The sequence below is a fragment of the Chionomys nivalis genome, chromosome 9 (assembly GCF_950005125.1).
Source record: "Chionomys nivalis chromosome 9, mChiNiv1.1, whole genome shotgun sequence".
Taxonomy (NCBI): Eukaryota; Metazoa; Chordata; class Mammalia; order Rodentia; family Cricetidae; genus Chionomys; species Chionomys nivalis.
In genome coordinates this window covers 25,377,401-25,399,849 of record NC_080094.1, presented here as the reverse complement: position 1 = coordinate 25,399,849, position 22,449 = coordinate 25,377,401, and the positions used below count along the sequence as shown (strand labels likewise).

The 22,449-nt window shown below is 48.3% G+C and overlaps 2 protein-coding genes across 2 annotated transcripts; both read left to right on the top strand.

Moving 5' to 3' along the window:
- Nucleotides 1–1,322: 1,322 nt before the first annotated feature.
- On the top strand, nucleotides 1,323–9,015 carry Defb123 (defensin beta 123). The gene is made up of 2 exons (XM_057781967.1): nucleotides 1,323–1,415; nucleotides 8,870–9,015. Exons 1-2 carry the CDS (start codon nucleotides 1,358–1,360, stop codon nucleotides 9,013–9,015), a joined length of 204 nt encoding a protein of 67 aa, XP_057637950.1. The 5' UTR covers nucleotides 1,323–1,357.
- A 2,758-nt stretch (nucleotides 9,016–11,773) lies between these two features.
- On the top strand, nucleotides 11,774–14,947 carry LOC130881513 (synaptotagmin-5-like). Its single transcript, XM_057781127.1, has 2 exons — nucleotides 11,774–11,803; nucleotides 14,495–14,947. Exons 1-2 carry the CDS (start codon nucleotides 11,774–11,776, stop codon nucleotides 14,945–14,947), a joined length of 483 nt encoding a protein of 160 aa, XP_057637110.1.
- The last annotated feature ends 7,502 nt before the right edge of the window (nucleotides 14,948–22,449 follow it).

Genomic DNA, 22,449 nt, shown 5'->3' with positions numbered 1-22,449 from the left:
GACTATTTTTTTTTTTTGATCCAGTCTGGTGTTCTATAAGCTTCTTGTATCTTCATAGGCATATCTTTCTTTAGGTGGGAAAGTTTTCTTCTATGATTTTTGTTAAATATATTTTCTGTGCTTTTGAGTTGAACTTCTCCTAACCGCTAACCACTTCTCAGTGACTGCCACAAACAGACATCAGTAGCAGGGGAGCCAAGAATCTCCCCAGAGTCCTATACCACCGCATCACAGTCCTGGGGCGGCTCCAAGTCTTGGCCCCTTTTCCTGGAAGTAAACTAACACCCTCTGTTCCTCATCAAGTCCTTGCTTTCCCAGATCCTCGAACGACTAAGCTGAGACTAATTTTACCATAGATTCCTTATTCTGTGAAGCTGGTAGTGACTCTCCTCCAACTGAAACTTCACAGGAAGTAAGAAGTGGCAGGCCACTGTGGTCCAGTTGTAGGGCTGGTCACTGGGTCCCTTCCCAGACCCTCTCTTATTCTCTTCCTTGTAAACATTCCTGAAAGAACTACTCAACACACGCTTTCTTTTGCCTTTGTGTAAATCTCTGGCAGCCCATCTACTATTTCCTGTCCCTCAGGATGGCTCAGTCACTATCTTACGTGTAAGCTCTGTGCACGCCTTGATTCTCTTGACCTCTATATCAGGAGGGCCCAGTCAAGAAGAATTCGCATAAATAATTGGGACAGATAGTTAATGGCGGGAATTGTTTGCTTTTGCTGGAAGGTTGAAAATGAGGACCCTGAAGAGAGTATTACTACTGCAGGAGCAGCCGCCTCGCTTCAGCTAAGGGAGCTAAAGAAACTAGAATGAACATTCAGACCAGGGCGCAGGGAACATCTCTTCCTGAATCCCCGAGGAAGGGGCTCAGGCTTGAGCCCAGATCAACCCTGTGCTTGGCTGCTGCTCGGAGCGGCCTCACGTGCTGTCGGTGAATTGGCGTCCCTCCTCCACCCTCCGGTGTTTGTTCCTCTTGTGTCTTTCTACCCTTGACCAGACTTTGCCCTGCCTGGAACCCCATTTCCTGTTCTCTGCCAGTGTCTTTGGTAGTCACTGATGGTATTCGTGTGCGTGGCGCCCCCTTGTGGTGCCTTGGATAAAGTGGTGCAAAGCTGGTCGGGGAAGGCTTGTGCTGTGTGGCCTTGGACCTTGGCTGCCCTCACCACCCTCCTGGTCCAAAAGACAAAGGGATGCTGTGGACTCTGTGGGTGTGGCTCCACACTGTAGACCCAGGGTACAGGGCTGTTCCTGTGGGCTGCTCCTAGCAATCCGAGGGACTTCCGCCAGAGAGTCTCGGCCTCCCCGGCTGGCCACTGACTTTGCCACCACTTTGAACGCGAAGCTTCACCACCATGAAGCTCCTGCTACTGACCTTGGCAACCCTGCTGCTCCTGTCCCAGCTCACTCCAGGTAATGTAGATCTCCTCAGGGAAGGGGCCGGGCAGGGAGACCCTGGCCTTGTCAGCGAACACCCAGGGGCAAGAAGGATCAGCTGCCTAGGGTCTCGGAGCCGTCACCATTCCCAGCCCCCTTGCCAGGTGCCGGATCTTAGGTACCAGCGACAACATCCTGAGTATCTATCTCATTCATCACCCACGCCATGCTCACTCGGTTCTACCAGGCGGGGCAAAGGGCCAGTGTGGGGGCAGAAGTAGCCAAAGAGGAGAAGGCAACAACTGATCTCTTGTAAAACAGTCCCCCCGAATGTTCTAGGCTTAGTAAAAGCCGCTGCCATGGCCAGAAGCTGGTGTGTGCAGCTCCCCTCTCTCTGTGCCATACTTTGTGCCAGAGCCAGGATTATGGAGGAAAAGGGCATGGCCCTCAGACAGAGTTAAACAGTATTGTTCCCGAAGTTATGACAAAGGGAAGCCAGGGAACTGGGTGCACGTGAGTAGGGCCTGAGGTCAGCAGAGTCCTGGGAAGTGACTTGAAATTAGGTGAAGGAGGGGAAGAGGTGGAGAGGGGAAGGTGTGAGATAAACATAAGGAGCATCCCTGGGTGGGGGGAGCATGCTGCCTGTGGGGACCCAGCGCAAAGGCAGAGGTGATGAGAGCAGGAGAGGAAGCAGCCTGAAGTTGCTTGAGAGGCCAGGTGAGGGTCATGGGAGAGTTTAGCTGGAGAAGGTCACCCCTATCCTTCCAACCCTCACACACACACCCCAACACACACACACATGCACCAGCTACCTGCCCCCTCCACTCACTTGTCAGAGCTTCTGTTCACCCCAGGACTGTCGAACTTTCCAGAATCAGAGCATACTATTTTTCTAAACAAGCTGACCTCAGTTCCCTCCTGTGACCCTGAAACACCCTTCATCTAAGGGAGAAAGAAAAGCCAAGAGCCCAAGTTGGCAAGTGGCTCACCATTGTCTGCCTGTGACCCTCACCAGTGTTCAGAGGGCCGTTTGCGTGTTTCTCTAATGACTGTGATGACATTGTGTGTGTAGTCACAGCGGGTGAGAGGCCTTGCGTGGAAGCCTCATACGTTGGAAGCCCTCGGCCTTCGTCTCCGATAGCTCACAGTCAGGTGACTTTGTGCAAACCCACCAGGCTTTACCTAGTCCTGGACTTTTCTTGGTAAATTTTGCTTCTTGAAAGTATGGCCTTGCTATAACCTGAAACAACTCATTTAAGCTGACAACTGGCATCCTAACCATTGTTCCCCAGTGCCCCACAGGACAGAGATTCTACTCAGTTCCACTTCGTAACAGTCAAAGGGTCTCGTGATGAAAGGGGGCTGAAATGTACATCACTCAAAAGTGTATAAAACAGAGTCAGTGAGATGACTCATCGGGTTAAGGCACTTGCTGCCAAGACTGACACCGAGAGCTTCAGCACCAAGCCCCTCGTGGTAGGAGAGGACTGGCTTCCACAAGTTGTCCTTGGTGTGCGCGTGAGCAATAAATAAATAAATAAATGTAATTTTTAAATATTTAAGGGCTAGAGGGATGTTTCCGTGAGGAAGAACCCTTCCTGTGTGAGCAAGGGGACCTGAGTTTGAATCCACAGCTCCCACGTAAAGAGTCAGACGGGGCTGCACATAGCCCCAGTGCTAGGAGATAGAGACAGACAGATCCAGGGACTAACTAGCCAGCCAGGCTAGCCAAAGGGGAAATTTCCAACTCAGAGAGCCCTCACATCAATGTCACAAGGTGGGAAGTGATAGAAAACACCCCACGTCCTCCTCCAGCCTCTGCGTTCATGAAACACGCACACACACACACACATACATACATGCACACACACGCACACACACACACACACACACGGTGGTTCATCTTGACATGCTTGAATTAAAACCTGAGGTCTCAAGGCAGCTCACAGCCATTTGCAGCTCCAGGTCCCGAGGTTCAACACCTCTTCTGGCCTCCACGGCTGCTGTACAGATGTGGTACACACATGCGGACAAAAACATTCATACACATAAAATAAAAACAAATCTTTTTTTAAAATGAGAGCTCAAATGCTGGGTTTTCCTTATCTTTGTTGTGAAACAAGGCAGAATCACGGGTACAGAAAGCAAACACACTGCCCAGCAAATGCCACCAAGGACAGGTCCTTGTGGCACCATACAGCTCAGTCAGCTGAGCTCCCCAAGCCCTTCCCACACACCCCACCGCAGCTATCTTCCTCCCCTAGGTGTCCTGACTTGTACAGCGACCAATTTTTTTTTTCATTTCTTCATGAAACACTCATTGCCAAGGTGACATCCTGAGACACCTTTTTGTGCGTTTTTGATTGTTGAGACCGGATCTCGCTGTGTAGCCCCTGGCTCACAGGCATTTATTTTTAAAATACACCTTTTAATAGTTCCCTGACCTTCATCGCTCTGTCACTGGCCGGTTTCCTCCCACAGTGAGGATTTGCCAATTGCACACTCAGGGTAGAATTCACAGTACTCCTCTGATGTGTAGCCCTGGGATTCACTCTACCTCCTGAGGGCTGCCACCACACTACTCTTAGTGACCTCAAATTGTCCCATCCTCAGTGGGGGCAGGGCTCTTTGATTCGTGAGCTTCATTTTAAATATCCTAGTAACTGGTGTGATGTCCGTCCGTCTTTAAGAAGACCCTCCCCCCACAGCCCTGCAATCTCACCACACTACCCTGCTGCGAAGGACACTGCATCCCCAAGGGTCAGTGGGGTTGGCAACACCTTACCCAGTGACAAACGTTCTTAACCTGTAGGTTCTTGACTCCTTTGGGCCGCACATAGGCATGTACATTATTTGTTACAGCAGGACCAAAGTCACAGTTATGAAGTAGCAATGGAATATTTCATGTAGAATGTGAGGAACTGTACGAAGGGTGCGGCAGCATTAGGGAGGTTGAGAACCGCTGGACATAGAGGAAGAGAAGAAGGGTGGGGCTTAAGCGTAGCATAAACGATGCTGGGGAGGCTCTCAAGCAAGGCTGGACCACAGGCAGTTTATAAAAGGGCTGACATTCAGACCCAGGCTGAGAACAAAGTCAAGGCTGAATTTCTGAAGAAAACACAAAATAAAGAGGAAGGAGGAAGCAGATGTGGTGACCCACGCCTTGCTAGTCCAGCACTTGGGAGGCGAGGCAGTACAAGGTCAGCATCCCTGTCCGTCCCCCCTGCCCCAAAATAAGATAGAGCGTGGGAAAAGGAGAAAGGGAGAGCGAGGGGGAGAACTTGTCTTATCTGCCCCTCGGCACCTCCTTGCACCTGATGGATATCAAAGCTGTTTGTCTGGGCTGGGAACCCTGATTCCTTGGGGGAACTATGGGATGCTCCATCCTCGGGAACAGGATTTCAGATACAAAGTGTCAGTGGGGTCTTTATTTCAGAAAACCGGGTTTCTCAGCATTCTGACCCTTTGTTCAACAGAGGGGTCTAGTAAGTTTATACCCGTGTGACAGGAAGTTGTACACCGTCCTTGTCCAGTCCCTGCATCTATCCTGAGTAGGCTCCAAGGTTGACATTAAGGTTATGCCTTCTTGGTCTGCCTTCTGATGCTAAGCGGCCAATCCACAGAGGGTACAGGAACCTTAAAACAGTGGGTGTTCCCGCCCAGCCCTTACAACTCCACAGGCTATCAACCCACAACGCATTGCTCTCATGTCCCTTTAGCTGACTGTCTTGTGACAGCTGCCTTTGCTGCCTGGGGAATCATATCCAGGGCCTCCTATGTCCTCAACAGTGCTGTCCCTCTGGACAGCAGCTCCAGCCCTTACCAACTACTTTTTTTCTTTGAATTAAATCGTTCAATTAGAGTACAAAATAAAGGGTTTGTTCTGACATCGTCACACATGTACATCAGTGCACTTGGCCTGTATCTACCCACCGTGTGAACATTCCCGAGGAGGTAAAAACAAGGGGTTACTCGCTCCACATGGCACCAGCGACACATCAAAGTTAGATTCCATCCGAGCCCAGCTTAGGGGGCTGAGCAGTTTACCAGGCTTCCGTTATAGGAGCATGAGTGAGGGTTACATACAAGAACACAGGTGACCCCAAAACAGGTGCACTACCAGTGTCTCAGGCCTGCATGCATAATCACATTCCTGTACCTGGATAGATGGAGTCCCTGCCCCAGCTAGCCCTCCTGCTCAATCTCAGTGGCTCCTGAGCCAACACGCAGATGGGGCAGAATTACACATAGCTGGGAGAATATGCAGGCGGAAGTGAGAGCCTGGTTTCCTTCCCATTCCCTCCCTCTATGAGGGACTTTCAATAGGCCCAGCCTGGAGGGTCTCCTGCAGGAAGTCATGGCTGCTCTGACTAAGCAAGCCATGGTAGGGCTAGAGAGAGACTCTGTGGTTAAGAGCACTTGCTACTCTTCCAAAGGGCCTGGGTTGGGTTCCCAGTACCCACATAGTAGCTCTCAATCTTTTGTTACTCCAGTTCCAGGGAATCCTATGTCGTCTTCTGGCCTCCTTGAGTACTAAACACATGTGGTTCACATATGTACATGCAGGCAAAACTCTCATAAACGTAGAATAAAATAAATGCATCGTATGTATGGTGATGGCATAGGTTCACAGTGACATCACTTACACACACCTGATTTGCCAACAGTCAGTTCCTGGACGGCCTGGGACTCAGTCTGTTTATGCCGCCTGATAGATGGAATGCTATGATTGGCAGGCCTGTCACATGCTGGCTCTTGCTGTGGGGCATGGGTCCGTGACCTGAAGAAGAGATCCAGGGACATTTCCTGGAGAGATAAAAAGCCAAGCACACCCTCTACGTAAGAGGAGAGTGGAGGGGGTCAGGATGCGGCTCTCCTCAGCTGTGATCCTACTGCAACAGGGAACCCCAAAGATCCTAATTTCCTCGGAAACCTCTGGGCTGAAGCCCTGGGGCCACCAGTGGAGCCTGACTCCCCGGAAGAGATCCCATGACCCCACACCCACATCTTTTCATTGTTTTCTTCATCCTTATTGGTTGCCCCCTGGAGAATCCCACGCTGTTCTGACTGCTTATCTCAGAGCACTGGGGATGCCGAGATTCTTGTTTCGCGTTTTCTATGAAATTGTAACATCAAGACAGGAAAGGGAGAGAGGAGGCGTCTTTGCTGGCCCAGTTCAGCCAAACTGTAAATAAATCAGTTTTCCTTAAGGAAGAAAAAAGAGTAATAGCTGTGTTTTCAGAGAGCGGCATTCCACAGCACACTCACCCCATAATCCCACGCATGTGCGCATGCACACACACACACACACACACACCGCTACCCTCCCTGACCCCTCCCCTCCTGGTCTCCTTCCTACTCCCCAGATAATCCCCATCAGCTTCCATAGCTACATGTGTGTACCCCGGCAGGTGTGCACATCAAAGGACAACTTTAGGGAGTCAGATCAGGAAGCAGGGTTCTGGCTACTTGTGATTGTGCATCCTTGGTGTCTGCAGAGACCTGAGGAGGCTGTTGGATCCCCTGGAACTGGAGTTACAGACAGTTGTGAGCTGTCACGTGGGTACTGGGAACCGAACCTGGGTCCTCTGACAGAGCAGCAAGTGCTCTTAACCTCTGGCCCCTTAAACGCTACAGGCTTTATAAAGTCTTTTGGCTTTGGTGGGTGAACACACAGGACAGTCTCTGTCCTGAGGACAGTTCTGCCTGCCTCTCTTCGGTGATTCTTCCCCAGACTTTGATAGTTTCCTCACATATGTATTCAGATGAGCGTTCAAAGACAGGAGGGTTCCCGCTGGAAACCTGCGCAATGTGGGAATGTGGGTTTGTTTGTTTGTTTTGTTTCTCTCCTCTTTTCTAGCTCCTCTTGGCCCCATCTGAAGTTTTTAATGCTGATTAAAATAGCTGCTGTTAGTCTTTTTAATTTTTTTATTAACCTTCTCACTGCAGCACTTCCATGCATGGGTCTGCATGGGTCTCTCACTGCAGCACTTCTGTGCATGGGTCTCACTGTGGCACTTCCATGCATCTATATCATGTTTTATGTCTCTCCTTCCACTTTATGCCCCGCTTTCCCTCTGCCCTCTGGCTGCTCCCCTTCCTCCCCCCACAGTCCTTCCTTCTGCTTCCGTGTCTATATTACCCTCTCTGTTCCACGTTCCCATCTCTAGACATCTCCTTTCACGGTCCTCTTTCTACCTTCATGGCATGCATGTGTGCATGTGTACATTCAGTACCTTCATGGCATGCATGTGTGCATTGTACATTTGTGCATACGTGCATGTGCACATCTAATACTTCCACAGCATGCATATGTACATGTATACATTCAATACTTTCATGGCATGCATATGTGCATATATACATTTAAGTCTGGATTCTATATATGAAAGAGACAATGTTTCTGAGCTATATAACATCATAATCTCCAGCTCCATCTATTTTCCTAAAAAAAAAAAAATCATGATTTCATTCCACTTATAGCTGAGTCCAATCCCCTGTGCACATGGACCTCGTTTGCTTTATTCATCTGTGGACGGACATCTAGACTGATTCCATATCTTGGCTATAGTGGATAGTGCAGCAATAGATACAGATGTGCGAGTATCTCTGATAGCACAGACTACTGTAAAGGCCCTGAGCATCTTCAGGAACGTTACATGTGGGTTCTATGGCCATGCTAGTTTCGGCCTGCTGAGGAACCTCTACACTGATATCCATAATGGCTGTGCAGGTTCTCCCTCCTACCAGCCGTGAACAGGAGTTCCTCTTCTCTCACATTCCTGCAGGCATTTGTTGTCATTTCTCTCCTTGGTGACAGCTGGAAATGTTGCTCTCCTTCTGTGCTCTAAGGAAACACCCAGCGAGGGCAAGGCTGTTGCTGAGGGTGTAGGAGCTGGAACTCCAAGCCTCCCCTTCAAAGGCTTCCCTTTCCCTTCTCCATGTCTGGGCCTCAGTCAGACTTGTCAGAAGGAAACCCATGATTCAAATGGACCTTAAAGATGTCATTCCTCTCAGGGACACCAAGGCATCTGTAGGTCAAAGCGGAACTGGCGCTTCGTGGAGAAATGGGTGTGGGCCTTTGCTGTGTCAGGCAGCAAGCGATGTCACCCCACACAGCCTGCGGTTGGACATCATTTCTATCTGTTCCCCTTCTTTGGGCCAACCAGTGTAGCTGTCTCCTCTTGTGACTATCAGAACTCTGTTTCTTTCTTGGTTTGTGGTTTTTTTTTTTTTTTAGACAGTTTCGTGTAACCCAGGCTGACTACAACAGTTCTTTAAAAGCAGATTTTCAAAGTTCCATCCTTCATCATTTAGTCCAGATTCACAGTCAAAGAAGGTAGGGGGGAAATGGGGTCAGGAAAACAACAGTAGGTACGAGGGGGTCAAAGGGAAAGCGGAGGGTCTTTCCCACCTGTGTCAGCTCCTCCAGTCCGGAGCCACCCTCTCCTTAGGACTTCCGTGACCTCCTTTCACTCCTCTTCTACCAGGTGATGCTCAGAGATGCTGGAACCTCCGCGGCAAGTGTCGCCATCGGTGCTCCAGGAAGGAGAGCGTCTACGTCTACTGCACAAATGGGAGGATGTGCTGTGTGAAGCCCAAGTACCAGCCGAAGCCAAAGCCGTGGATGTTTTAAGTACCCTGAAGACTGGAGAATGCAGTTCGCAAAGTTGTCCTAGGTTGAGCTCATGGGTTCTTGTGCTCAGTCAATAAATGCATCTGGCCATCCCTGTGTAGCCTGCTCGCCTAGACTAGCAATTTTGAGGTTTGGGAAGTCAAAACTATAATAACCGCCATCATAATAAAAATGTGGCATCTCTGTCTCTCATGGGTGAATGGTGGAATGTTCTCGAATCCATGAGGCATAGGATCACACAGCCACTAGGCAGCTAACAGAGATGTGCTTGTGTGCATTTGTATTTTTAGAATTATTTAGGTAGAAGGCGTAAGGTGCAATCATTTTCAGAGGTTGACTCAATCCGTTCTCAGTAATCCCACTGCCCTCATACAAATGACCTTTGATATTGTTAACCTCTGTGACCTCAAAATCATTAATTTGAAATTCTGAGACCTTCCTTGCATAAGACACAAGAGTACTTCATCACCTTGATATGCAGAGGTGTATTAGCAAGCATTTCAGCTGCCTAATAGGAGAAACTGTACTATCAGCGGAGGGAAGATGTGTCTGTACAGCCATCAGTGGAGGGAAGATATGTCTGTACAGCCATCAGCAGAGGGAAGATGTGTCTGTACAGCCATCAGCGGAGGGAAGATGTGTCTGTACAGCATTCTAGATGCTGTCTATTGCTGTGATGAAACACCTTGACCAAAAAGCAAGTTGGGGAAGAAAGGGTTTATTCCATTTATACTTTCACATCACAGTTCATCCCCAAAGGAAGTCGGGACAAGAACTCAGGCAGGGAAGGAACCTAGAGGTAGGAGCCGATGCAGAGGCCATAGAGGGGTACTGCTTACTGGCTTGCTCAGCCTGTTTCTTATACATCCCAAGGCCACTAGTCCAGAGATGGCGCCACCCATGATGGGCTGGGCTCTCCCCCGTTGATCACTAATTGAGAAAATGCCCTACAGACAGATCTTATAAAAGCATTTTCTCAGTTGAGGTCCCAGATGACTCTAGCTGTGTCAAGCTGACATAAAACGATCCAGCACAGATGCCATTTATAACACACGCACAACCTAAAAAATTATAAGATGTGGGGATACAGTTTAGTGAAAGAGTGATTGCCTAGCATAAGGCCCCCAGCATAGCATAAAAATTATATTGTGTGAATACAGAAATTTATAAGACAGGCACAAAGGAAGGAAAAGTGATCCATAATAATAATATAAATAACTAAACAGACGTCAATTTCAGGCACACTTTCTGGAAGTAGCAGACAATGTCAAAGGCACTACTGTAAGTATATTTAGGAAATGAGCATAAGATTGATAAGCTGGGTAAAAGGACAGAGTCTAAACTAATGCACCAAATCAGGCACAGGGTGCACATCTGTATTCAGCAGCTGGAAAGTGTTAGCAGGAGGGTCGGGAGATCAAGGCCAGCCTAGACTATACAGCAACCTATTTCAAAAACCAAATAGTTGAGAGTAGAGGCTCATGCCTGCAATTCCAGCACTTGAGAGATAGAAAGGGTGGTGGATCACCAAGTATTTGAGACCAATCTGAGACAAGCCTGGGCTACAGAGTAAGACCTTTCCTTAATAACAATAATCATAATAATTAATAATAATCTAACATGTTTTAAAGGGGCCACTCATCTAGTATAATAAAATAGCCACTGTGTGCAGTTGCTCATAGTGGAGCAGTTCTTCTGGTATTCCCGCGTGAGTCTCCTACGTGACTGCATCCTCTTCCTTTGCCTCTTCCCACAGTGGCTGGGTCCAAGAGACTATGCCCCAATAGATTGCATTTATCAGACTTCTGCTGCATTTGCTGAAGTCCTGTTGGCCCCAGCAAGGCAGATGATCCAAGATCATTGTGGGAAAGGACCACAGGACATGTATAGCGGGAGCTATGATTCACTGAGAATTGCCATGTATCAATACATGTATCCTCCTCAAAGGGAACTCCTAAAGATAAACGAGACATTCTAGACCAGATCACAGTGTCTACTGCAATAAAGGGCTGCAGTAGACATGCTTAAGAGCACACGGGATACGCAACAGGAGGATTCGTGACAAATCAACAGGAAGCAAACGAATCAGGCACAGGGAGAAAGGCAGTGGAAGTAAACATAACCAAGCAATCGCACACTTAAGCGCAGTCCCAGAAGATATGACAGGGAAAGAAAGATATTTTGAAAAGATGATGTCAACCTAGGGATTGATCTGGAAGTTCAGTGAGCTACAAAGCAGCAAGACTGTGAAAACCCAACACAAGCTTAGCACAGTGAAACACAAGCTTCAGACTGTCTCAGACCATCTAGAGCCAACCCCTGAGACACCAGAGGGTGACCTCTGACCTCCACAGGCATGTACACACTCATGCGCCTGTACACACCTGTGCTCGCGCACACACACACAAACACAGAAAATGAAAATAAAAGTAGCAATCAATTCCCATGTCCCAAGCAGCTTGGTCTTGGACCCTGACTGTGGGTGTGAAGGGAACGAAGGAGCAGACACACAGATAGAAAAGCTGGGGTCAAGCGAGGTGTGTGCTCTAATGGAACTGCAACTACCATTGTGTTTGGGGTACACACCAGGCAGGGGCTTGCTAGTCTCAGAGAAGGTCTCTGCAGGCCAGCAGGCTCAGCCTGTAAACATCCAGCAGAAAGGAGCTGCAGTTGCTAGTTTTTGCACGCACTGATCAATTGTAAACACTTGCACTTGGACCTGAGGAAGCAGGCTTTGCCAATTCTGAGCCTCGCCAATATGGGGAAAGGCTTTGCCAGTTTCCCATGGGTCTGAAGCCTCGGTCCTTGATATAGCTGTGTCCATGCCGACAACGTGCGTTCACTCAGGACTTCACCCACTCAGGGCTTCCGAGGATCCCTACAGTCAGTCAACAGCAAGAGACATCATCCTACAAGTGGGAAGGGATCAGTGCACTCGTCAATGGTCAGTTGGTCATTGACAAAATCAAGGAAGAACAAGTTTTAACCCTAGAATCAAATGAAAACGTATCTTAGCAGAGCCTTTGTAAGACAGTTAAGGTAGTTCTAAGAGAGATGGTCATCGTTTAGAGAGCCTACATTCACAAATCAGAGTGGTTCCGAAGAAATAACCTAACGATGTGCCAACAGAGTCTAAGAAACATGAGAATCAGCCAAACTCAAAATTGACAGAAAAAAATTATAAAGAAACTAAAAGAACAAGACAAAAAATTAATTCAGACACAGAGTTGGTTCTTTGAAAAGATAAACAAGAGGGCTGGGGAGGGGTTCATTTGCTACACAAGCGTGAGAACCTGAGTTCAAATCCCGAGAAGCCATGTAAATGCTGAATGCATAGCATTGGCCTCCATACCCCCAGCACTCCTGCAGAGAGATGGGAGGCAGACGGGAACCCCAGAAACTGGGGGCCACCTCCTCTAGTGTTTGCAGTAGTCCTGCAGAGAGATGGGAGGCAGACGGGAACCCCAGAAACCGGGGGCCACCTCCTCTGGTGTATGCAGTAGTCCTGCAGAGAGATGGGAGGCAGATGGGAACCCCAGAAAGTGGGGGCCACCTCCTCTGGTGTATGCATTAGTCCTGCAGAGAGATGGGAGGCAGACGGGAACCCCAGAAACTGGGGGCCACCTCCTCTGGTGTATGCAGTAGAAAAAAAAAACACCTGTCTCAAACAAGGTGAAAGGTGATACTCACGAAGTTGCCCTCTGACCTCTACACACACCACGGTGTTTACAGACACAAACATGCACACACATAAAAAGAAAAGAGCCGGGCGGTGGTGGCGCATGCCTTTAATCCCAGCACTCGGGAGGCAGAGGCAGGTGGATCTCTGGGAGTTCGAGGCCAGCCTGGTCTACAAGAGCTTGTTCCAGGACAGGCACCAAAACCACAGAGAAACCCTGTCTCGAAAAACCAAAAAAAAAAAAAAAAGAAAAGAAAGAAAGAAAGAAAAAAAGAAAAAATAAACAAGGTTGACAGACTGCCAAGTTAGCCAAGAGAGAGAAGAAAGAGAAGGATCTGATTAGAGGGCCATTGAGATGCCTCGGCAGGTGGAGACACTTGCCGTAGAAGCAGGGTGACCTGAGTTTAATCCAGGAACCCACGTGAAGGTTAAAGGAGACATTGTCCTGCGACCTCCACAAGCATGCCATGGCTCAACCTGAACACACAATAATAATAAGTCAATTAGTTTATTAAAATATAATTGAAGATTAAAACAGAGACATTATAGCAGATACCGGTGAAATCTGGAGGGTCTTTAAGAGATAGTGTTAGGTGCCAGGAAGATGGTTTAGAAGCTAAGGACACTTGTTGCCAAGTTTGGTGACCTGAGTTCAATCCTCAGACCCTACATGGTTCTGGAAAGAGAACCAACCTCCTTAAGTTGTCCTCTGACTCCACATCCCGACAGTCATGCCATAGGCCTGCATGGGCACACGCACACACACACACACACACACACACAGGGAGGGGGTGAAATGTTTTAACACTTAGAAATTTTGTATATCAATAAATTTTAAAGCCGGAACAAAATAAATTTCTAGACACATATTATCTGTAAAAAAATAAGTCAAAGTCAGACAGTGGTAGCACACACCTTTAATCCCAGCACTCAGGAGGCAGAGGCAGGAGAATCACTGTGAGTTCGAGGCCACCCTGATCTACAAGAGCTAGTTCCAGGACAGGCTTCAAAGCTACAGAGAAACAAAAAAAAAATTAATTCAAGACGATACAAACAATCTAAACTGATTTAGAAGAAGCAATGAGGGCCGAGGCGAAGGCTCAGTGGTGAGCGCTTGCCTAGCACGTCCACAGCTCTGGATAGCATATCTCAAGGGCCACAGGGAAGGAAAGGAGGAAGAGGAGGAGAAAGAGGAAGCAGCAGCAGCAGCAGCAGGGAGAGCAAGAGAGATGGCTCAGTGGTTAAGTGCACATGCTAGAGGACCCAGGTTCAGTTTCCAGTCCCCACATGGCAGCTCATATCTGTCTGTAACTCCAACTCCAGAGGTCTGGCACCCTCTTCCAACCTCTGCAGGAACTGGACACACATGGGGAAAACACTCCCGTACATCAAATAAAATAAATAGAAAGGTTTTTAAGCAGTAAGTAGTAGTGACGAAATATCTCCCGGGGGCTGGAGAAACGGCTCAGTGATGAAGAACACTGGCTGCTCTTGCAAAGGACCCGAGTTGGGTTCCCTACAGCCTACAATGGCCTGTAATGCCAGTTCAGGGAATTCAGTGCCACTCTTCTAGCCTCTGTGGGTGCCGACATTCATGCAGTGCATAGACATTCGTGCATGCAAACACCCAAACATATAAATAAGAAAAATTAATAAACATTTTAAAAAGAATCTCCCAGACAAAGGATAATGGTCCTGTGATTTGAGCAGCAGTTTTGTTCCAGGGAAATTCAGTTGTCAAGAAATACTTGGAGCAGGCGAGGGGCCGATTTGGGTGATAGGTTCCATTCCTCCTTTTAGCAGGAGAAACTGGGGGACATCTGCTTCTCTCTTCGCTACGTCCCCACGGCCGGAAAACTCACCGTCATTGTTCTGGAAGCTAAAAACCTGAAGAAGATGGATGTAGGAGGACTCTCAGATCCCTATGTGAAGGTGCACCTGCTTCAGGGAGGCAAAAAGGTTCGGAAGAAGAAAACCACCATTAAGAAGAACACCCTGAACCCCTATTATAACGAGGCCTTCAGCTTCGAGGTGCCCTGTGACCAAGTGCAGAAAGTCCAGGTGGAGCTGACGGTATCGGACTGCGACAAGCTGGGCAAGAATGAGGCCATCGGGAGAGTGGCAGTGGGTGCAGCCGTTTGTGGGGCCGGCCTACGGCACTGGGCTGACATGTTGGCCAACCCCAGGCGGCCCATTGCCCAGTGGCACTCATTGCGGCCACCTGACCGAGCCAGGCCAATGGTTGCGCCCTGATCCCTATATCAGGCAAACACCGACCAGATCCCTCGCTCCCAGCCCCTACACCTCTCCCCACAAGCCTCTCCAGACATTGCATCCGTTCCTACCTCCACACTGGAAATATTTCTAACTTCTAGCACCACTCCCATGCCCCGAAGCCACAGTGATCCTGCGGGGAGGTGGTTAAGTCTAGCATCCCCTGCCCCAGGATTCTACCCTCTGCTTTGACAATCAGCTGCAAGGCCTGTTATCTCCTTTCTCCCAATCTCTTAGCTCTTCCCACACAGCTTAACCCCTGTACACTGCTCCTGGGGCCAAATAAATATTCAGCAGCTTGGAAAAAAAAGAAAGAAATACTTGCATTTGAATTCCTCACCTACAAGTCTGGGAAATAAACCATTATTTCATTCTCCTGGACACACATTGCATGCCTCCTTGCATTCAAAATGTGCCCAGTAGATTCCCCAAACAACCACAAGAGGGCAGTATCTTCCCATGAGACTCAATCTGGCCATTGCACGAAGTCTAAAAATGCTTCAACGAACCTGCCCACGCTGGCCTTGAACTCACAATCCTTCTGCACCAGCCTTCCAGGTGCTGAGCTCACAGGTGCAGGCTGCATTGCCCTTGAAATGTTTCCAAATACTATTGGAGTTAGAAAAGGCAAATACCTTAAAGTAACTTTGGGAGGTATTTTAGCAGTAAACAACTTTTTTTGAAAGAATTTTGCTGGGTGTGGTGGTGCACAGCACTCAGCAGGCGTTGGCAGGTGGATTTCTATGAGTTCAAGGCCAGTTTAGTCTTCTCAGTGACTTCCAGAACAGGCAGGGCTACATAGAGAGTGTCTCTAAAAAATAGAAAGGGAGAGAACATGTAAGCATGCCCAGAAATTCTCTGGAGTAACAAAAATACAAGGACACCAAGTGTCCACAGCTTGACTCCATTTGGGGGGTTTTTTGAGTTTTTTTGTTTTATTTTGTTTTTTGTTTGTTTGTTTGGTTGGTTGGTTTTTGGTTTTTCAAGATGCTTTCTCTGTGTAACCCTGGCTATCCTGGAACTCGTTTTGCTTGAGGCTGGCCTCAAAGATAATTACCTACCTCTGCCTCCTGAGTGGGATTAAAGGTGCCAACCACTGCCTGGCTTCATGCTTTTTTAAACCACATTTTACACATTTTTATTTGCTTTTCTGCACAATAAACAGTGTGGTTTTTCTCGGTAAACATGTCCTACTTAAAAAATTAGGAAAAAACATTGTTTCCAAAGTGCTACGATAAGCAGGCGAGGTGGTGCAGTGGTTAGGGGCATGCACTGCTCTTCCAGAGGACCAGGGTTCAATTCCCAGCAGCCTGATCAGGCAGCTCCCTTTGCCTGCAACTCTTAGTCCAGGAAACTCAATGCCTCTGACCTCCAAGAGCACTCACACACTCATGTGCACATAACCACATACACACTCACTCATGTGCGCACACACATATTTTGGAATAATTTTTAAATTAAAAAATAAAATATTGAAAAGGGTTTAGAAAACCACACAATCTGCCATAACTTCAGTCAGTGGCTTTCTCTGATATGACCCACTGAGAGACAACATCACTTCCGGAACATTCTGGCTAAAAATACGTGTGGTGTCCAATTCAGTCATTAGTAAACACCAGGCACTCAAACCAAAGGGCACTCCACAAACCAACCTGCCAGACACATGACGAATGTCGGTGCCTCTCCTTTACCTCAGGCTGGCTTTGAACTTGTTCTGCAGCTAATCTTGCCCCCATACCTCCACCTTGTACACGCTGTGTTCAACTGATGTGGTGCTGGGAATCGAACCCACGGCTTCCTACGTGATAGGCCAGCCCTCCATCAACTGAGCTGCATCACTAACCCAGACACTGCTAGACTCAGGACAAGGAGACCAAAGAGATGTGAGGGCTGAGAGCCGGAGCCGGCATTCTCTTTTCCCAGACCATGAAATCTAGGTCGACCTCTGAAGACTAAAACTTTGGGTGCTCTTCCATTGTTAACAGTTGGTTGTAATCACATTCTCTGTGGTTACATAAGAAAGGACCTTTGTTTAAGTCAAACAAAAGGGTGAAATAAAAGATGCCACACCTGAAATTTACCTGCCAACAGCTCACAAGAGGGCAAAGGTAGAAAATGGGAGAATTGTCTTAATTGAGGTTCCCTCCTCTCAGAAGACTTTAACTTGTTACAAGTTGACATAAAACTAGCCAACACCACTGACCGCGTGTCAACTTGACACCCAAATCACCGCTCAGCCGCAGCATTTCCTTCTTCTCCAGCCCCAAGATTACACATTAATATTGGCATCACAGTAGAAACTATTTTCAAACTGAAAAGTCCCATCATCTAACAAATTTAAACACTTTTAAAATTCAAACACTAAAAACTCCAAAGTACCTTTAAAATACAAAGTCTCTCAGCTGTGGGCTCCCATAAAATAAAAATAATTAGTTAAATAATTTCTTTCTTCAAAAGGGAAGAACCAAGACACAATTGCAGTCTGAACAAAACAAAACCAAACTCTAATGTGTAAATAAGTCAATATCCAGCGTCTGATATTAACTGTCTTCTGGGCCCCTCCAAAGGGCTTTGGGTGCCGTCTCTGGCTCCACCCTCTGCAGCACACACAGCTGTCTCCCAGGCTCCCTGCTGGCTCCACTCCACCGCTGCTGCTGCTCTTGGTGGTCACCCTATGGCACCAGCACCGGCTTCTGCAAACTGCTGGGGTCTCTGTGCACCCGGCTGCCCTTCATCAATAGCTCCTCCTGGGCTCTCTTCAGGGACTCCATCCAGCCCTACCACACAGTGCCACGCCTCAGCTGCGCTCCATGACCCTTCCTGCCTTCACAACCAGGACCACATGAGTGACTCTTACTAGTTCAGGTGACAGCACGGGGTTGGACTGTGGCAGCCTCTGGCCCAGAGCATCGGCCCTCGACCGTGCTTACTCTCTCGGGAAACACTTCCCAGAAGATTTCACCTCAGAGATGCGGCTCTCCCAAATCACAGGTGATTCCTCAGCCCCAACTAATCAGCATCCATTGTCCCAGCAAAGTAAATGTTTTGGTCTCTGGTTAATCACAGCCGATTCTCTGCCTCCAGCTGGCCAGTCACAGAGCTGTCTTCACACGAAAGGTCTGGTAGAGTCTTTGCTTCCCTCTGAGACTCCACAAGCCAGGCCTCTGTTGTCTGCACCTGCTCTCAACAGTCTTTTTTTCTCCACGTAGCACAGCTGTGTTTAGTCCGTCATAATCACTCAAATTGTTCTTGCCTTTATCGTCAATATTGCTTTGTTATTAATCCCTGGGCTTTCCCCCTGCTTTTAATTTAGCTTATAAAAACCTATTTCCCCACAAGTAATTTTTTATATCAGGCCCAGAAGAAACAGACACTAGTACATACAAAAAAAATAGTCTGTATACTTTTGTTTTATGCTATGTTTTGCTGATACTCATGGGAGACCTGCCCTTTCCTAAACAGAAACAGGAGGAATGGATTGAGGGGTGGAAACAGAGAGAGGTAGGGAAGAGGAATGGGAGGAGAGGATGGAGGGAAGACTTCAGCCAGGATATAAATAAATAAATTTATTTATTTTAAATGAATGAATAAATAATCAAATAAATAATAAGTAAGGACCGCCTGAAAGGTCATACTTTTAAAATATGAATGCACCTTTGTCATCTGCGGTCTTGAGTGGTTTCCCTTCTTTGTTCCCTATTCTTCTCCATTTAAGATATGTTATGATCAGTAAGCCTTTCATTTTCCTCTTGGCTAGTGCTTCATATAAGTGAACAATGTCACTTCTGATAGGAATAGCTGAATCTAAAACTTCAGTGCCCGGCCACACGAGCACATCTCATGATAACCACTTTGGGGTCTGTGGCACCTAGAAGTCTGCTCATTAGTTTTTCAGGGAACTAAAGTTAAGTGATTACTCAAGTTTCATGCAAGGGTTTGTCTTGTCAATGTTTCCAGGAGATGCTATATCCCTCAGCACACTGGGGCAATAAAGGTCGCCGCTCACAACACTCATGTCTCCCAAGCTCCTACAGAACGGTTCACTGAGCTCTCAACACTCAGTGGCTCTTCTAACCCAGAAATCCAAAGTCCATTCACGCTCCTCCCCTGACAACACAGTCAGGACTGTCACAGAAATACCCCACTCCTGTAACAACTTGTCTTAGCTAGGATTTCTGTTGCTGTAATGACACGCCATGACCAGAAGCAAGTTGGGGAGGAAAGGGTTTATTTGGCTTACACTTCCACATCACTGCCCATCACTGAAGGAAGTCAGGACAGGAACTCAAACAGGGCAGGAACCTGGAGGCAGGAGCTGATGCAGAGGCCATGGAGAAGTGCTGCTTACTGCTTGCTCCCCATGGCTTGCTCTTGCTCAGCCTGCCCAAAACTACCAGTCTAAGGATGACCCCACCCACAATGGGCTGAGCCCTCCCCGGCAAGCACTAATTAAGAAAACAGGCTTGCCTACAGACCAGTCTCAAGGAAGCGTTTTCTCATTTGAGGCTCCTTTCTCTCAGATGTGTTGAGTTGACATAAAACTATGCAGCACGGCCAGTATCTGGGAAATCACGGAGACCACACTATCCCGGAGGCTTTTCTGTGAGAGAACTCTGCAGACAAGTTGGCCAGGGCTCAGTCGCAGTAACAGATTGCAGTGGCTTATGTTACTGGGCGCTTTCAAAGCATTGGGCCACCTTCTCTGACCCCAACACCTTCTGCTAGCCTCCCCAGTCCAGGCTGTGGTGATTTCCTCTTGGCAGCAAAGAGACTGATGAACAGGTTGAGGAAGTGAATTGTCCTGGGTCGCACAGTCTGAGATCTGTGGCATGGTTGGGAGGAGAGGGTGACCTCCACTCTCAGTGACCCTTCACAGGGGTCCCAAAGTCACACATGCTACATCTGAGGCTGCGCGTGGAGCGGGGACTGCTCTGTACTTTCTGGAACACTGGGGAAATGAGGTCAGGGTGCAGGACCAAACTTAGTCAGGTCCGGCCTCGCCTAAAGTCACTGGCTTAAACCCTTAATCCAGTGTCTGTTCTAGCATCACTTCTGTTGCTCCAGCATGGGAAGCTCCAGCACAGGGAAGCAATTCAGAGAATTCAGGGTTGGTTTGGCTTACAGTTCCAGGCTACAGCCCATCACGAAGAAGCTGAGGCAGGAACTCAAGCAGTTGGTCACATCATATCTGCCGTCAAGGGCAGAGAAGAACGCTCTCCTGCTTGCCCGCCACCTCTCAGCTAGCTTTCTTCACTCTTATATAGTTCAGGATCCACGCCATAAAACGATGCCACCCACAGTCAGGGTAGGCCACCTACCTCAATTAACAGTCAGGACAGTCCCTCCACAGGCCAACCTGGTCTAGATAACTGGTCACTGAGAGTTTCATCCCAGCTGATTCTATGTTGTGGCAAAATGTCCATGTCCCTTTGGGGTTTCCTAAATCCAGAGGTTTGATTCGGATGACAGTTGGGTCTTCCAGGGTCCTTCTGTTGTCCTGCTGCTTCACCCATGCATGATAGAAAGTGTGAAAGACTAACGCTGGCTGGAGGCCACCAAGGAACGGGTGGCGTGTGCTCGCCACTCAGGACAGTGTGGTGTGGTCTCCCTCTGACTCCTCAAGGCTATCCCAAGCTGGTGTCACCTCTGAGACACCCCTGCGGCTCAGCTGAGCTCCTGGAGTTCTTATCACTCCTGTTTCTGAGTTCATCTCCCTTGACTCTACCACGCTGTGCCCTTCAACAGCTTGCTGCTCAGTTCCTCACGGGGACCACACAGGAAGAGAGCAGAAGCTGGGGCCCAGGCCTCCACACAATTCACTTTGTGACAGGAATGACCCAGCAGGTTGTTCCTGAGCTTCGCGAGTGTTTCTGTCTTCCTCTCCATCTGCGTTGGCACATCTGCAAGCACTGCAGGAATCAGGAGCTAAAGGGTTAACACCCAACCAGCCAGGTGTCCTCCAAGACTGCCCCTGTCATAGCAGCACCCGTAACCCCCACAAACCTCTCTTAGCCTGACCACCACTAATCCATCCGTGGCATTCACCCCCTTACTGGACCACCACCACCCAGAGCAGCCCCCTTCTCTGAAATCTAGGGGACCTCTTCCCTTGACATTCCTTTAGATCATCAAACACCCCGTCTCTTCATGGGATCAGTCCCAGCAGACTTCTTTTCCAGGCTTTCTCAAGACAGAAGTGTCCACGAGACAGCACAATGGCTCAGCAGACGCAAGCAGAAGTCAACCAAGAAGGATCCAGAAAAAGCATTTGCTTTCTGGATTTTACTTTTACATCGCCAATATTGCTCTTACTGATAGATCCTGGTGCTATGTTATTGGTAAGAGCTGTGGCTATTATTAGTTCTTATTACCAACTTTCTCCCCACCAACCAGTCCCCCATGCCCGCTCTAAATAGGACATGAGTCCTGAAGTCTTGGTGATTGTATAGTGGCTCAAGAAAATGGGATTATAGAACGGTGGTGTGGTGGTGGTGGCGGCAGTGGCTGTGGTGTGTGTAGTGATATTTCATTTGTATTTTAGTAAATAAAGCTTGCCTGAAGAGAGTAAAATAGCTGCCCTGGTCAGCCTTGCAGACCAGGCCGTGGTGACACACTTTTAATCCCAGTAGCCTCACTAGTTTGCCATAGAAACTGGGCAGTAGTGGTGCATGCCTTTAAACCCAGCACTAGAGAGGAATATAAGACAGGAGGAGACAGGTTTCAGGGGCAGTCCCATTCTGAGGATTTGTAGAGACAGGATCACCATTTCAGTCTGAGGTAGAGGTAAGAGCCAGTGGCTGGCTGTTTTGCTTTTCTGACCTTCAGGTTGAACCCCAATATCTGTCTCTGGGTTTTCATTAATCGTGCTACAGGTGTGTGTGTGTGTGTGTGTGTGTGCGCGCGCACCACTGGGATCCTGGGGATTGCATACAGATCTGCACATACACTAGACAAGCACTACACCACAAAACCACATCCCCACGCCTCCAGATTCCTTCATCGTGAGGAGGGATCCGCTGCCAAAAGGTGAGCTTCCTGTTTTTCCACCCAAACACAGCCGTGACAGGTAGAGGGAAATTGAACCCTGTGCCTCTCTATGTACCTATCTGATTCTGCGGGAAGGGGGGTGTTTTCCCACCTCCCTGCATCATCGGTCCTCATCCCAGAAGGGATGGACTTCTGTGTTCTCTTCCTATTCACAGGAAAACTGCTTACTCCAGTCCTTATGGCCCTACCTACCTAGCCAGACCCCTGAAGTCTGAGTAATGAGTAGATGAAGAAAGAGGAAGATATGTTTCCCTCCCAGCCAGGCTGCCTGCCTTTCAAACTCACCATCTCGTCTTGGATGGCAGAAGCCTGTTGTTGACAAGTAATCATTAACCCTTATTCACCATTCTGCCTTGCTTCGGCATTCCTTCCACAGTCCTAACCACCAGCCAGCATCCTTCTCCCTGCTGTGCGGATGACGATCCCAAGGAGGC

Coding starts and splice junctions, on each gene's coding strand:
- LOC130881513 (XM_057781127.1), top strand. CDS start 11,774: ATGGGGAAAGGCTTTGCCAGTTTCCCATGG. Junction 11,804..14,494: donor GCTTTGCCAGTTTCCCATGG/GTCTGAAGCCTC, acceptor TCCTCCTTTTAG/CAGGAGAAACTGGGGGACAT.
- Defb123 (XM_057781967.1), top strand. CDS start 1,358: ATGAAGCTCCTGCTACTGACCTTGGCAACCCTGCTGCTCCTGTCCCAG. Junction 1,416..8,869: donor CCTGTCCCAGCTCACTCCAG/GTAATGTAGATC, acceptor CTCTTCTACCAG/GTGATGCTCAGAGATGCTGG.